Source organism: Myotis davidii, unplaced genomic scaffold, assembly GCF_000327345.1.
Source record: "Myotis davidii unplaced genomic scaffold, ASM32734v1 scaffold247, whole genome shotgun sequence".
In the NCBI taxonomy this organism is placed as follows: Eukaryota; Metazoa; Chordata; class Mammalia; order Chiroptera; family Vespertilionidae; genus Myotis; species Myotis davidii.
The window spans coordinates 3,255,798-3,272,895 of NW_006299593.1; the positions used below are offsets into that span (position 1 = coordinate 3,255,798).

General features: G+C 35.8%; 1 protein-coding gene across 1 annotated transcript in view; it reads left to right on the plus strand.

Moving 5' to 3' along the window:
* The window catches only part of GFPT1 (glutamine--fructose-6-phosphate transaminase 1), a 78,088-nt gene extending 64,283 nt beyond the window's left edge, over positions 1–13,805 (plus strand). The window contains exons 14-20 of the mRNA XM_006775349.2: positions 1,069–1,189; positions 1,556–1,713; positions 8,752–8,866; positions 9,429–9,556; positions 10,372–10,539; positions 11,822–11,983; positions 13,461–13,805. Coding sequence (XP_006775412.1) covers positions 1,069–1,189; positions 1,556–1,713; positions 8,752–8,866; positions 9,429–9,556; positions 10,372–10,539; positions 11,822–11,983; positions 13,461–13,505 — 897 coding nt within the window. The 3' untranslated portion in view covers positions 13,506–13,805. The remainder of the gene's footprint in view (positions 1–1,068; positions 1,190–1,555; positions 1,714–8,751; positions 8,867–9,428; positions 9,557–10,371; positions 10,540–11,821; positions 11,984–13,460) is intronic.
* The last annotated feature ends 3,293 nt before the right edge of the window (positions 13,806–17,098 follow it).

The following is a 17,098-nucleotide window of genomic DNA, read 5'->3' on the forward strand; positions in this document are numbered from 1 at the left end:
TCCTCCATCACTGAAGCAAGCAAGCCTCATGTTAGCTTCAAGCTGCCTGGCTGCCGGCCACCATCTTGGTTGGCAGTTAATTTGCATATCTCACTGATTAGCCAATGGGAAGGGTAGCGGATGTATGGCTAATTACCATGTTTCTCTTTTATTAGATAGGATTAGTAAATTTAATACATCAATGGAAAAAAGTTAGTTAAAAATAGGAACATTTTATCCTCGAAGACTTTCTGTACATGATGTTATAACATTTTTAAAAAGGGGCCAACCAAAGTTATAGAACAAAATGATTTAGTTCACATTTGCGGCAAGAAAGTTAAAGGGATATGAAATAAGGAAACCTTTACAGTTTTTTACTTCCGTGAAGGAGGAGGAATGCAGAGATGGGGCAAAAAATGGGTAGGGCCACTTACCTAAATAAGTAGGTGATCTACATAGTTACTAGTAAGGCAACTAAATGTATGTGACTGAAGGGCCTACAATTTTTGCTGCCTAAAATTTTACTTTTCTATTGTTTTTAACTTTCTGATGTTTAGAGTAAAAGGAATTTAATTAAAATGAATTTTAAGGTGCTCTTTGAGCAAAAGCATACTACCTCCTACTTTACTTTCCATATTACAAAATTTGAAAGTAGTGAGCTTTTTTTCAAACTAGATTTCTGAAGTGTATTGACTTTTTTTTTGGAATGGTACTACTTATGAATATGCAGTATTTTTGAAGTGTGTAATTTTTCACTGTGTGTTTATCTTATTTGGAATTTCTCGAGTTGGTATTTTATGAATCATCATTTAAAGATTAGAATTGGGAAGTTAGAGATAACATACAAGCTAATTCAGGACAGTGCTTTTCCTGCTTCTCAAAACATTTTATACATGTGCTTTTCCCTGCATGGTGCAATTTTGATTATTTTATTTTTTGTGCTTTAATCTGTATTGTTTATATTTTCTAACAATGCACGTTTCATTTTTGTAATCAGAAAAGTGAAAACTATACATTGAGGCCAAAGAAGGCCAGTGAAAAAGAGTATTTGAAGTAAAGTTGTTTGACCAAATAATTTTTTCTTTACAGACACGTCAAGTTCTTGAAGAGCTGACTGAGTTGCCGGTTATGGTAGAGCTAGCCAGTGATTTCCTGGATAGAAACACTCCAGTTTTTCGAGATGATGTTTGCTTTTTTATTAGTCAGTCAGGTATGCTAATTTTAAAGACTTGGCAAAAGGAAAGTCATTCTTTCTAAGAATTATCTTGGCAAAAATTGATATTTAAAGATAAAATGATATTGCAAATGGCAAATAGAGATTTATTTTGATATGTTATTCTTAATGAATTAGTAAAATAAACACGTTTTACACTAAAGAGCTGAATTTCCAAAGACAAAGAAGGAAAGGAGATCCTAAAAAGTAGGATCCTGTTAAAGTTTTGCTAATTTATTATTTTAAATTTTATTTAAAACGAATGATTTTTTTGTTGAAAGTGTAGTCAGTTTTTTGTTTTTACATCTAAAAAAGCATATATTAACTGCTGTATGTGTTACTTTTGTCTTCCTTTATACATAGGTGAGACAGCAGATACCCTGATGGGTCTTCGGTACTGCAAGGAGAGAGGAGCTTTAACTGTGGGGATCACCAACACTGTCGGCAGTTCCATATCAAGGGAGACAGACTGTGGAGTTCACATTAATGCTGGGCCCGAGATTGGTGTGGCCAGCACAAAGGTAAATTCTTGACTTAGTTCTTATGTAATTATTTAATCATAGTGTTGGTGAAATAGACTAATCCATATCTTGTATTTAACTTGTTAGCACTTATAGAACTCAGAGTTTACTAATTATTGTAAGACTTAAGGGTCAACAATAGATAAAACACTTGTTGTCCCCTTCATCACTTCCATATTAAGAATTTGAAAGGACAAATGTATATAACATAAGTCCATTTTGAAAAGGTCTCTGCTACTGTCCCCATTCATCACTTATATCCTCCTGCCAGGTGCATGGGTAAATATAATGTTCCCTTCTTTTATTATATGTAGTAGGGAATTAGAAAAATAACAGATTAGAAACATTCAGTTTAATTTTAATAATTTTTGAAATTTTATTTACATATTTATAGTTTCTAATAAATATGTCAAAATATACATACTACCTTTGAAAGCTTGTAAAGAGGAGTATACCTTTAGTATAGGATTTGGAAATTAAAGAAATAAAAGTATTATATAACTGTCCGTTTCTCATTAGATACTACATTCGTGGAGATTTAAAAGCACCCTCATTTTTTTTAAGGCCTAGTGAGACTACTTTGCTCTTTGAAATTGGGTTGTGCATAATATGTTAATAAAAATAGGAATCTTATTAAGTGTATATATGCAAAAATGTTCTCCACAAATATATTACTTTTATGATTACAAAATTACAGTTGTCTAATTTTCTGCTTAAGTTCAGTATTTCTTGCTGATTGTCTGGTAAGATGCTTAGGTATTGGTGGATTTGATTCTAATAAAAGGCGTGTGAAAGATGATATTAACATACATAACCACATTTAAATATTTTTTTCTTTTAAAGAACCTCATGGAGAATTTTTGTGTGGAAAATTAGTTCTTCTTATGTAAAAACTCTAATGAGTGTTTGTTGGTTACTTGGATACTGCCAACACTATACTTTATAGAAAGCTGAAACCTAAATTTTCTCTGTGTGATACTTAAAACATGTAAGATATTTGTGCTTGGGTTTCCAGTCTGTGCCAGAATAAATAACCAACTGCTCTAAACAGGAGCTTGTGGATTTCTGGACAGCTTTGACTGGGGATTGGAATCCCAGGGCCCTTTTATTCACAACGCATTGTGAAACAAGGGCTTCATGGGGTATATGTACATCCATCAATTGAATGGATGCTATTTTGTTGACTTACTTTTTATTAAATCTTTCTTAAACTGTGAGTTGCCATGGGAAATACAACTTTTTAAAATTTCTTATTGTATAGCTTATGAAAACTTTAATTTTGCTCAACATTTTGTTACAATAATTTTCAAACATATAGCAGAGTTAAAAAAATTTTACATTAACAATTCATATACCATTACCTAGATTTTACTGTTAACCTTTTTCTATACCTTTATTGCAATATAATTTTCATATTATAAAATAACACTCACCAGTTATTAAATGTATAGTTTTAGTAAATTTGGATCTGTAACTAACATCACAGTCCAATTTTAGAACACTTACTCACTTGAAAAAGTTTCCTTGTGCCCGGTATAGTCAGTCCTCATTTCTACCTCTCAACCTCAGACAACTACTATTGTCTTCTTTTATATCATTTTCTAGAAAGTTCTTAAAAAGGGAATTATATAATACATGTCATTTATAGCTGGCTTCTTTCATTTAACATGAGGTTTTTGAGATTTATTCATGTTATTTATATCAGTGGTTCTTTTTTTGTAAGTCCTTTTTTAAAAAATCTTTTTATATTGAAATCACTAGCTTTATAGGAAGTTGTAAAGATAGTACAGAGAAGTCCATGTACTCTTCACACAGTTTCCCCTAGTGGTTACATCTTACATAAGAAAATAAGTATCTTTTTAAAGTACATATTTTAATTTCTTCAATAAAATAACTCCTTTAAAAATATTAATAAGTATGGTAATTTAGTCACATTTAATTTTTCTTGGATTCTAAAGTAATTTTGTGTTCTTTAATAGCCTTAGACAATCTTGAAAAGTTTAGTCATAGACCATTTCTGAATGGCAAATATGTTAGTGGATGATCAAAGAAGCTCATCATTGGGGGCCTTGTGATGGAGCTAGCACAAGAATACTGTAATCTTCATGATGAATTCCCAGCTTTGCCTGAGAAACTGTCAGGGTTAGAAAGATATTACTAACTTTCTCATAGTATCATACCATAGATAATTTGATATATCCATAGGAATTGATGGGTATAAATGTACAGGTTCAGTGATTTTGTATGTTATTGTAGGTGTTTAGAATTTCACCACCGTGCTGACTTTGGTTGATTTTAAAAAATAAACCAATATAACTTTATTTTTGGCTGAGTAAAAGGTAAAACCAAGTTTAAAAGTTCAGAGTCAACATTTTTCTGGTAAATTCTTTCAAACCTCAATAAATTCAAAATGTGAGGTATAACTTATTTTTCTCATAATTGGTTTCCTGGTAGTTATTGAGGAAATGAAAAACATGAAACTGAAATTAAGCTGTGATAGGAATTCAATGGAAAAATATGTGCATTAAGATTATTCTGTTTAATATTTGTACTTGAAAACCAGTGTTTAGATGTTTCAGGTCCAAACAAAGAAACATTACTCTAGAGAATAACATTTTTAGTTGTGGTATAGAGAAACTGAAATACTCATTATCTGATCAGTTTGGATTAGAAACAATTTAGGTATCCCAGGCATCCAGGACACTTGATCTCTCCCTCTGTCCTGATCATATAATTTGTGATTAGTTGGCTTATTGTAAACTTCAGTAGGAAGAGGTAGACTAGGAGGAACTGACATTTAGAATATAGATGTGCTGGAGGCAAAGAACTGCAAATCCACTTCAGTGCTATAGAGAAAAAAAAATCCCAGTGCATCAGTAGAATTCATAGCAGCACAGGGACAGGTAGCTGTCTGTGGAGGAATATCTGAGCAGCTGATAGCTGGGAGGTCTAGTAAGCGGAAATAAGGAATTGCATTGAACTACTGGGAAGGTAAGGAGCATTGGTAGACTGATTTTGTTACATTGGAAGCTCAATATCCACATTCTGACAGGAAAATATTCACTAATGAAGTGATTCCTTATCCAGAGAAGAGTAACAGAAAGTCAGCATATAATCCACACACAAAAAAACACTCAACATAAATTTTCTAAAGTTAAAGTTATAGATAACATTAAAGCTGACCACACCACAGTAATCCTAGTGATTTAATAATAAATGTGTCAGTAAAAACCTCAAATACCTGAAAAATTAAAACATTCCTCCAAATAACTGTTGAGTTAAAATGATATCAGAACTACTATTTTAAAAGGCTTAGAAGAAATAATGATAATGAACATTGTGAATAAAAGTTTAGAGTATGTGGCCAAATTTATAATTAAAGGTAAATTCATAGCATTAAATGCTTATCTTTAAAAAATGAATTAAGTATTTAAGAAGCTAGAAAAAGGAAACTCAATAAAGCAATGGAGTTAAATAATAGAGAAAAGTGAATGAAGGAACTGCAAAACGGAAAGCTTCAGGACCTTCATATAGAGGGCCCTTGCTGTTCTTCTGGAATCTTCCTAGGATTTTATCTGTATTACTGTGAAGTAAAAAAGGTGGCCTTAGACTAGAATCTTTTTCAACATGATGTTTCACTATGAGTACAATGAGTTAGGATTGGCTCTCTGTGAAACATATATGCTATCTCAGCTCTAGGAGTTCTATCTAGTTTAGTAGGAAAAAATAAGTAAAACAATGGGAAAGGAGAAATAAAATTCTCCTTAGTTGCAATTGATATGATTGACTACCTGTATAGAGCTCAAGAATATCAAGTAAGCCGAAACCGGTTTGGCTCAGTGGATAGAGCGTCAGCCTGGGGACTGAAAGGTCCCAGGTTCGATTCCGGTCAAGGGCATGTACCTTGGTTGCGGGCATATCCCCAGTGGGGAGTGTGCAGGAGGCAGCTGATCGATGTTTCTCTCTCATCGATGTTTCTAACTCTCTATCTCTCTCCTTTCCTCTCTGTAAAAACTCAATAAAATATATTAAAAAAAATTTTAAATATAAAAAAAAAGAATATCAAGTAAAATATTTCTCAGTGCTTTATATAAGACATATACAAAAATACTTTATTTATAAACTTTTTAAAGTAGTGACTACTTAAAAATGATATAAATGTGTGTGTTTGGAGGGGGATTCTATTTTTTTAAAAAATATATTTTATTGACTTTTTACAGAGCGGAAGGGAGAGAGATAGAGAGTTAGAAACATTGATGAGAGAGAAACATCGATCAGCTGCCTCCTGCACATCCCCCACTGGGGATGTGCCCGCAACCCAGGTACATGCCCCTGACCGGAATCGAACCTGGGACCCTTCAGTCCGCAGGCCGACGCTCCATCCACTGAGCCAAACCGGTTTTGGCTCTATTTTTAATGGCTATAAAAAACACTTAAAATAATTTTACCAAGAAATGTGCAAGGTGCTCCATAGATATTTGTTGAATATAGATGGTAACTGTATAACTTTATAGACTTTTAAATTCCTAATTGATGGAATACCATATTTCTGGATGGGAAGATTATTTTGTAAAAAAATGACAGATCTGTGAGACGGAATCAATAGTTCTGCAACATAACTCCAGTACATTAAATGAATATCCCAAACTAGTAGAGAAAGGTTGGAGTGAAATTGAAATGAAGGGAAAATTGCTTATTTATAAAAATAGAAAAACATAAGTTAACATTTTGTACTAAAATTAATTTCAGGTGGTTTAAAAATGAAGTAAAAAAGTCAAATAAAATGGGCCCTGGCTAGTTTGGCTCAGTAGATAGACTGCCTGTGGACTGAAGGGTCCCAGGTTTGATTCCAGTCAGGGACACATGCCCGGATCCCCAGTAGGGGGCATGCAGGAGGCAATCAGTGATTCTCATCATTGATATTTCTCTCTCTCCCTCTCCCTTTCTTTCTGAAATCAATAAAAATATACTTTAAAAAAAGTCAAATAAATGAAATGTTGAAAGTAAAATAAAAAAGCCAAATAATATGGGACAATGATAACAATAGAATTAAGAAAATATAATAATACTTAACTGATGTTAGGATGGAAGGACTTTAAATTTAAAAGTACTACATAAGAGTTTAAAAAAAAATGAAACTTCTGTGTCAGTAAACACCATTATAAAAGGTTAAACCAAACTGCGAAAAAATATTTGATACATAACAATAAAGACCTTACAACCAACTTTTTTTAAAAGTAAATCTTTATTGTTCAGATTATTACATTTGTTCCTCTTTTTCCCCCCCATAACTCCCCTCCACCCAGTTCCCACCCACCCTCTTCCCTCACTCCCCACCCACTGTCCTCATGCATAGGTACACAATTTTTGTCCAGTCTCTTCTGGCATCCCCCACACCCCTTTCCCCCTGAAGAATAGCCAGTCCATTCCCTTTCTATGCCCCTGATTCTATTATAATCACCAGTTCATTCTGTTCATCAGATTATTCACTTGATTTTCAGATTCACTTGTTGATAGATTTGTATTTGTTGTTCATAATTTGTATCTTTACAATCAGCTAACATTCGTATGGGTACTCCCTTGTAGGTAACTGACTTTCTTTCTCTTGCTGCTTTTAAGATTCTCTCTTTGTCTTTTGCTCTTGGCATTTTAATTATGATGTGTCTTGGTGTGGTCCTCTTTGGATTCCTTTTGTTTGGGGTTCTCTGCGCTTCCTGGACTTACAACCAACTTTTTAAAAAGAATATACTTTTATTGATTTCAGAGAGGAAGGGAGAGGGAGAGAGGGATAGAAACATCATTGACAAGAGAGAATCACTGATTGGCTGCCCCCTTCTGGGGATCGAGCTCGCAACCTGGGCATGTGCCCTTGACCATAATTGAACCCAGGACCCTTCAGTCTGCAGGCTGACGCTCTATCCATTGAGGCAAACTGGCTAGGGCACGACCCACTTAAAAGAAAAAAAAGGCCAAAGTTGAAAATAAGTGAAGAACAATGAAGGTAATCCTTAAAAGAAGAAACATAAATGGCTAACAAGCATGAATAAAAATCTTAATTTTTTTAGATTCAAGATGTATATGGTAAAGGAGTAGAAAGTCCGTTGTCTATCAGTCAATGGTAAAAATTTGTTAAAAGGATAATTCTCAATATTGTAAAGAATGTGAAAAAGCAGTCATATCTTATATTTATATACAGCTAATGGGAATAAAAATAGTCCTGGCAGCATGACTGCAAGTTTTAAAATATTCACAAGTCTGTGGTTAAGAAAAAATTTTTTGAATTAAAGTCTTAGTTCAAGCTTTCATCAATAAAAAGTTTGTTTTTAGCCTATATGTCAGACATTATGTTGATTGATTTATACTTGTCTCCTTTATTCTCATGATTATCTTGTAAGTATTATGTACTTTTAACAGATGGGCCATCTGAGGCCTAAAGAGATGGAAAAAGTTCCTTAAGATAATTACACACTAGTAAGTAAGAAAGAAAGCATTCTGTCTTGGGAAAGTATTTATTATGTCAAAAATAAAAGCAAGTTATAAAGTTATACCTACTAAGAATTAATTTTCTAAACAATATAAAAAGGAAAAACATAGTAGAGATTAGAAGGCAGTATTCACAAAAGTTATTAATAGCATGTTATTAATGTAATTATTCCTATGGATCAAATGGCAGTTCCATTTTTAATTTTTTGAGGAAACTCCACACTGTTTTCCATAGTGGTTGTACCAGTCTGCATTCCCACCAACAGTGTACTAGTATTCCTTTTTCTCCACATCCTTGCCAGCATTTAGGCAACCAATCGGTGTTTCTCTTTCACATCCATGTTTTTCTCCCTCCCCCTTCTCCTTTGTTCTTCTCCCTCCCCCCTCTTTCTTACTCCTTCTTTCCATAAAATCAGTAGCGTGTCCTTGAGTGAAGATTTAAAAAAGAGAAAATGGACAATATATGCTTATAAAACCAATGGGAATTTGTTTGCATATTTTTAAATGAAAAACACTAAGTTCTTAAAATACAGTTGCTTTTTTGTGGTATTTTAGGCTTACACCAGCCAGTTTGTATCCCTTGTGATGTTTGCCCTTATGATGTGTGATGACAGGATTTCCATGCAAGAGAGACGCAAAGAGATCATGCTTGGACTGAAGCGGCTGCCTGGTACGAAGATGCTCTTATACTACACTTTTGTTGTCTAAGGGAGCTGTAATGGGTGTCATTTTCTTCTTGTACTTGAAGCTGTGGCTTCTAGCTGTTTAGTCAATAAATCTTTCTACTTTTGCACCTTTGTATTTAAAAATTCCTCTCTGATATCACAAGGGAATAGAAACACTGGTCTTTTGTCAGTTGCTACCAATATATTATTGTTTTTATATTGGTTCGGCTAATTATCCTTTTTCATAGATGTTGCTAATGTTACTTCTTATTTTATTTTATTTTATTTTATTGTTTAAGGTATTACAAATAGTAGTACATATGTCTCCTTTTTTCCCCCCTTGACCTCCCCCGGGCCTCCCCTACCCCCTGACACTTGCCTTCACCACCCCCTCGCCCCCACAATGTCTTGCATCTATTGGTTGTGCTTATATGCATGCATACAAGTCCCTTGGTTGATCTCTTACTCCCCAACCCTCCCCTACCTTCCCACTGTAGTTCGACAGTCTGTTCAATGCTTCTTTGCCTCTGTCTATTTTTGTTCAACAAAAATGTTACTTCTTAACAGATTTGATTAAGGAAGTACTGAGTATGGATGATGAAATTCAGAAACTGGCAACAGAACTTTATCATCAGAAGTCGGTCTTGATAATGGGGCGTGGCTATCATTATGCTACTTGTCTTGAAGGGGCACTAGTAAGTCTTCTCACTTATAATTTCAGTCTGTTGACTTATGGACCTTGTACATAGTCATACTTTTAGTTTGAATGAAATAGGTGAAACTTTTACAAGTGCTTTTGTTTTTATGCATTCTGGTTTGTTTGCCCTGAGAAGGTATAACAATTTATACTTAATGAAAAAGTGAAAATAAAGAAGAGTACATTTTAGCATGATAGCTTGGGTTTAGCAAGTAACTTTGGTTAATTTATCGTCTAGATACGACTAAAATAAAGATTAAGTTCTCTAAGTGTGGGATTTAATTCAGGTCAAACATTAACCAAGTAGAACAGTTACATGAGTATGTTCATGAGAATCTAAAATGTTGAAAAAGCCCTGGTTAGAATGTCAGCCCACACACCAAAGGGTCTTGGGTTCGATTCTTTGTCAAGGGAACATACTGGGTTGGGGATTTGCTTCTCACCCCTGGTTGAGGCATGTGTGGGAGGCAATCAGTCGATGTGTGTCTCTCTCACATCGATGTTTCTCTCTCTCTTCCCCTACCCCCTCCCACTCTCTCTGAAAAGCAATGGAAAAAATATATTCAGGTGAGGATTAACAAAAAAAATTTAAATTAAATCTTGAAAAAGTCCTTGTAGGTCTTAAAACTTCTAGTCACTGTAGATATTATAGAAATAATGATCTGTTAGCCTGTTGGCTATATTTATAGATCGGTGGTCCTTTAATACTTTTGGATAAATAGTGACTTCAGATATCTAATATTTGTGTAATGCTTAATTAAGAATGGGTTTTTGAAAAAGAGACTGAAGACTAATCTAGTTCTTTTCTATTAGAAAATCAAAGAAATCACTTACATGCACTCTGAAGGCATCCTCGCTGGTGAATTGAAGCATGGTCCTCTGGCTTTGGTGGATAAGTTAATGCCTGTCATCATGATCATTATGAGAGATCATACTTATGCCAAGTGTCAAAATGCTCTTCAGCAGGTAGTTGCTAGGCAGGTAAGTCAGGGGCTGCTGTGAGGGCACCTTGGGGAATCTAAGAGATGGGCCATTAAAGCTTAATTGAATTTTATGACATTTAAAGTGATAGACCAGGGCCCAATAGATAGCTTACAAAACATGTTGAGGTTTACATGTGAGGAATTAGATTCTCAGAGTTTTGACAGGACCCAGCTCATAGATCTCACAATAGGCAGAATTGAGACCAAAACCAAAGTCTGGCTCTCCAAATTCTGTCCTCTTTAATTAGCTTATGCTGCTCCCTTTTAGTTTAATACGTATTCTTACATGTGTATTTCAGGAGGAACTAGATTTTATATTAAAACTACTGGTGATGTGCTTAACTGAGTTTTCCTCTGATCATTTGGCTTTATTTATAAAGATACTTTTATAATTTATAATATATAATATATAATATAATATATAATCAAAAGATACTAATCTCTTCTCACAGTGTAGTTGTTATGAACGTAGGTTTTGAAGGCAGGCAGACCTGGATTCAAGTACAGATGGTCTCTGGCTTATGGTGGTTTGACTTACGATTTTTGGACTTTATAATGGTATGGAAGTAATATGCATAATAAATTACGTGAGATATTCAATACTCTGTTATAAGATAGCCTCTGTGTTAGATGATTTTTCTCAACTGTAGGTTAATATGTGTTCTGAGTATGTTAAAGGTAGGGTAGGTTGATCTAGAACAGCTGTGGGCAAACTATGGCCTGTGGGCCGGATCCGGCCCGTTTGAAATGAATAAAACTAAAAAGGAGCCGAAAGAGCGGAGGGGTCTCTTGCTCTCCCCTCCGCTCCTTCACCAGTAGCAGCACCGTACCCTTATGTAATGATGTTTACTTTGAATTTATATTAGTTCACACAAACACTCCATCCATGCTTTTGTTCCGGGTCTCCGGTCCAGTTTAAGAACCCATTGTGGCCCTCGAGTCAGAAAGATTGCCCTCCCCTGATCTAGGATGTTTGGTAGGTTAGGTGTATTAAATACCTTTTTGGCTCATATTTTCAACTTATGATGGGTTTATAAGTAGAGGAGCATCTGTATTGAGCTTGGTGTTTCTTAGTTGTATGAGCTTAAATAAATTACTGACTCCCACAGAGCTTTAATTTCCTTGACTATGAGATCAATCTGACTTACCATATAGGATTGTGAGTCTAAATAAGTCTGTGTTAGTGAGGCCACATGTGAATTACTGAATGTAAAATTTGCACATTCACTTGCTACAGCTCTTTGTTTACTTGTGATTGTGTATGTGGCTTTCTTTCCCAGGGACGCCCAGTGGTGATTTGTGATAAGGAAGATACCGAGACCATTAAGAACACAAAAAGAACAATCAAGGTTCCCCACTCAGTGGACTGCTTGCAAGGCATTCTCAGTGTGATCCCCTTACAGTTGCTGGCTTTCCACCTTGCTGTGCTGAGAGGCTATGATGTAAGTGATGGAACACTGTAGAAATTTAGGGCTGGCTTTTTACCTGAGTACATTCTAATAGTTTTCCTTATAAATATTTAGCAATAGCATTTGACAAATCCACTATCTATCTATCTATCTATCTATCTAGCTATCTATCTATCTACACATACATACACACACATACACACACACACACACACACACACACAATATATATATACTAGAGGCCCAGTGCACAAAAATTTATGCACTGGGCGGGGCGGGTGGGGGTTCCCCCTCAACCTGGCCTGCCCCCTCTCACAGTCCTGGAGTCCTCAGGGGATGACCTACTTCCGCTCCCCGCTGGGCGGGAGGCAACTGGGACGATCAGGGGAAGGTGCCACCCCCAACACCCTGCTGCTGCTGCCACTGCCAGCCGCCATGGCTCACAGCTGCCTGAGCCCCAGCCCTCACAGCCACTGAGCTGCTTCAGCTTTGTGGGAGGACATCTGGAAGACGTCTGGTTTAATTAGCATATTACCCGTTTATTAGTATAGATATAACATCTATACATATAAAAGGCTAAGTGACCAGCCGACCGACTGGCCGGCTGGTAGCTATGACACACACTGACCACCAGGGGGCAGATGCTTAACGCAGGAGCTGCTGAGCGACAGCAACTTTGCAGAGTGCCCTCTCACACTCTGGGACCCCTCGGGGGATATCGGATGGCCAGTCTTGGCCCGATCTCTGCAGGCCAGGCCGAGAGGCCCCACCTGCCAGAGGGACCCCTCTCACTCTGCAGATGCCCTTTGAGCCCCAGTGCTGCCCCAGGTGCGCCAGCCAGGGAGGGACTGCGGGAGGTTGGCTCCAGGGTGTGTCCAGCCCGTCTCACCCAGTTCCGCTCCTGCCAGCCACCTTCTAATTAATTTCCTTTCAATGTGCATGAATCTGTGCACCGGGCCTCTACTATATACATAATATCTATCTATCACCTGTTATATTTACTTGGCCCAATTTGTAGGTTACATCATAACATTTTCTTACCATAGAACTTAAAAGGAATCTTGGAGATTATAGCCACCATCAGAGATTACCCTCTTAGGGAATCTCTGCCTGTTTTTATTCTGTTTCCTAATTCTTTGTTTAGGACTATCTCACAGGTTTCAGGACTTTTACAATTCTTTGTCCCCCAGTCATTGTGACAACCAAAACATCCTGCCCTTACACTTTTGCTGTCCCCTCGGAGGCCTGCCACCTCTGGAGGCCATCACTGGACTCTTCCTGTGCAGAACTGGCTTCTTTAGGATTCTTTTTTCTAACTGATTTCAAGACTTTTAAAGAGACATTATGTGACTATATTTTCTAATCTGATTCTTTGTAGTCTATAGTAAAGATGGTTAATGAATAAGTTTTCTGTTTTTACAAAAATAACTTGCTTATAGAACACAACCACCCCCCAATCTGTATAATCTCTTTAATTTTGTCCCCCACCTCCCCCTTTTTTTTTTGGCAGGTGGATTTCCCCCGGAATCTTGCCAAATCTGTAACAGTAGAATGAGGAGCATCTGAAACTCTGGGCAATTAAGCAACACAAGACACCTTTTGTATTTAAAATCTTGATTTAAAATATCACTCCTTTAAGCCTTTTTTTTTTTTTTTAGTAAATCCTTATTTATATATCAGTTATAATTCCACTAAATTTGTGCTTTTTGTGAAATTACCTCATATTTTTCCAGTAATTTGTGGGGAAGTTTGAAAAATGGAATCATTATCAGAAACAGTTAGCTTTCATTTTCTTTTTTTAAATCATCACCTGAGGATCTTTTATCCATTGATTTTTAGAGAGAGAGTGGAAGGGAGGGAGAGAAGGAGGGAGAAGGAGAGAGAGGATGGAAGAGAGAGAGAGAGGGAGAAACATCAATGTGAGACAAACACACATCGATGGGTTGTTTCCCATACATGTCCCGACCAGGGTGGGGATCAAACCAGTAACCCAGGTACATGCCCTTAACTGGGAGTCAAACCTCAGACCCTTTGGTCCTTTGGCTGACATTCTAACCACTGAGCAAGACTGGCCAGGGCTAGCTTTCATTTTCTTTAAAAGATGCTGGGTGTTGGATTTCTGAACTCTGCTTCAATCTGAGAGGATTGTGTATTTTAAAAGTAATTGACATTTGTTTTACCATGCTTTTATTCATTCAGACCAATGAAAGAGGAGTGCATTTATTAGAAGATCTAAAGCCAGTGGCAATGTATTTGGACATTTGATTACAGTTTTGCTAAGTTATATATAAAGACAAGATGCTATGATTTATTTTGAAATTTGTTAGTGTGCTTAAAAACAAACTTTTCTTGGTGGGATTTCTACCTAAGTTAAGTTAATATTAGTCTCTCAAATTTATTGTTTGTTATCTATAGGTCAGGGTAGTTTAGGAAGCTAAATAGTTATCGTAGTGCATTGGTTTTCTCCAGTCCTTAACAGAAAATATTTGTATAATTTCATAGCACAAACTAAATTTGAGCTGCTTTGGACAGCTAACAATATAATTTTAAATTTGAAGATGGAATATATATTTATTGGATTTCCGACTCTGTTTTTTCATCTCTTAAAAATGGTTTTTATTTTCTTGTATCTGTAGTTTTTTAATCACAGCTAAATGACATATTTTATCTTGTTCTTTGAAGTCACCACACAGAGTTGTCGTCAAATGTCTCAAATTAAATCAGTATTGATATAGTCAGAATTCGCTTCAACTTTGTCCCAAAGAATTTCCTGCAATTAATTTAAAGTCCCTTCACTACTTTCTATAAAACTAGTACCTTCCTGCGAGTCTGGAAGCTCTTTGCAATAGTTTGGAAGATTTGCAAGTCTATTGACTAATCATTCGACTCTATATGGTGGGCTATACTTAGAAAAAACTATGTGCTTTACACTGAAATTAATGAAGGATTGCGTCAAATTCAGTACAAGCAAAACTTGGGAATATTGCGGGTTTGGTTCCTGACCACCGTAATAAAACCAGGATTGCAGTAGACGAGTCGGAATCCTTCTGCTGGTTGAGGGTCTGGCCTTCAGTTTGTAAAAAAACATAACATCTGTGAAGCACAATAAAGTGAAGCACAAAAAAGTGAGGTATGCCTGTATTATTTCCTAGGTATTTTTCTCTCTGTATTTTTTGTAATCTACCCCTTCAATTTATTTAGGAATGAAGAAGATATAAATAAATTGATGTTGAGGTGACTTTAGCTGCTTAGTGCCAGAAATGGAACTTAACAATTTAGATTAAAATATTTAGAGTAGACTGAGTTTGATACTGAAAATGTTGTAATTTCTTCACGGAGCTTTTTTGGCCACATCTTGGGGATTTTATAGCAAAGGGTATTTATGTTTTGGTTAAGTCCTCTTTCAAAAGTTTTCACTTTAAAATTGTGAAGGTAAGATATTTAGCAAATTATGTAAGCCCAGTCTATTCCTTTCTCTGTTTTTGAACTTCTTGATGAGATGAAGATTTTCTGACAGCCATTGCTGCAAGAGAAGCATAGAATTCTGCTTGTGTATCACAGAAAGGGCATGCGCCCTGACTGGGAATCGAACCTGGGACCTCTTGGTAATGCTCAACCACTGAGCACACCAGCCAGGCCATAAGCCCTTTTCAGGCCTGGGGTTGTCTAGCATTTAACACAGGGCCCAGGAAATGATAGTTACTTCAGAGTCAGCTTTTTGATCTTTCTTTAATCACTTATGCCTTAGGAATAAATGAGAAGAGAGAAATAATATTAACTGATTTTAGTTTGTTATAACTATGTCAACAGCCTGTTATGGGCAAGTCACTATGCTAGGAACTGAAAGGTGCATCTTGTTTAAAGCAAAGCCCATTTGTCTCCAGGTAGGCTCATCACAAGTGAAGACTGGGGTCATTGAAAGGGTAAGAGAGTACCCTTAATGTTAAGTGCTATGAGTGGATTTCACTTAAATCATGATCCAAGTTTGGTGATATATCATGCTCAGAAGAGGTGAAGTGCATTTTGTAGAGTAAGCTGTTACCGTCACAGGCTATATGTAGATCCTTGTATCTGCGGTTCACTAAGGAACAGCACTCATTAAATGCAAAGGTGAAAAACAAGCATCAGTACTACTAAAAGGGAACTGACACAGGGTAATGTGCAGATGGGGCTGTTGGGCAAGGGAGCTAATACAGATTTTCTTTCTTTAGTTTTTTAGAAAATTGCTTCTGAGATGGTATTGTCTTATCCTTTTGAACACATACAGGTCTCTTGGCCTGAATTAATTATGCAGATGGAAGGAAAGGAGCCTTTTTCTTGGTTCCGTGGTGATGTTCCTTTGATTCTTCTGTTAACTCTTCAAGGGAGGAAAACCAGCTGAAAGTTTGCTTTAACAAACATTTTAAGAAATCCTTTGGGGTCAGTTTTTTCTCTTATTTTTTTTTTAATTAGAATATGCTATAACAATAAAAGGGAAACATTAATGTTAATTATGGTATGATACAACCTGTGATTTTTCTGAAAAAGTACAATGTCATTGAAAAGTGTTTATTTCAAAAGAATTCATAGTTCCCATTGAATTTGTGAAGGCCAAAGAAATTGAAGGAAATGGTCAGTAAAGAAAGATATTGTAGTCTTATATCCACACATTTTGTAGATTTTTCTATACCAGGATATTAGATAGACTGTTTTACCCATAGAAGCATATTTCAGGGTGGGGGTGGCCGGGGGGAGTCAATGGGGAAAAAGGGAGACATGTAATACTATATGTAAAACTTTAAACAATAAAAAAGCATATTTCAGATTGCTTAGTTTTTAGTGTTAGAATCGAATTTGGAAGTTATAACCCTTAAATAATTTTTCTCCCACAATATTTAAATATTGTTAATATATCAGTATTTCCTTGGCTTTATTAATTTAACCACATCTTCAGATCTGTGACATGGTAACCAATAGGACTGATAATATTAGATTTGAGCCAATAATATCTAGGCTTAAAATAAAATCCTAAATAGCAAGATGGTAAAGTTATAACATATTAACTTGTAGGTCTATAATAGGCTGATAAAAGTGTTAGGGAACATACCATAAATAATGGCTAGTGAGAACATTTTAGGAAATTCTTGAATTACCTTTCTTACCATACTA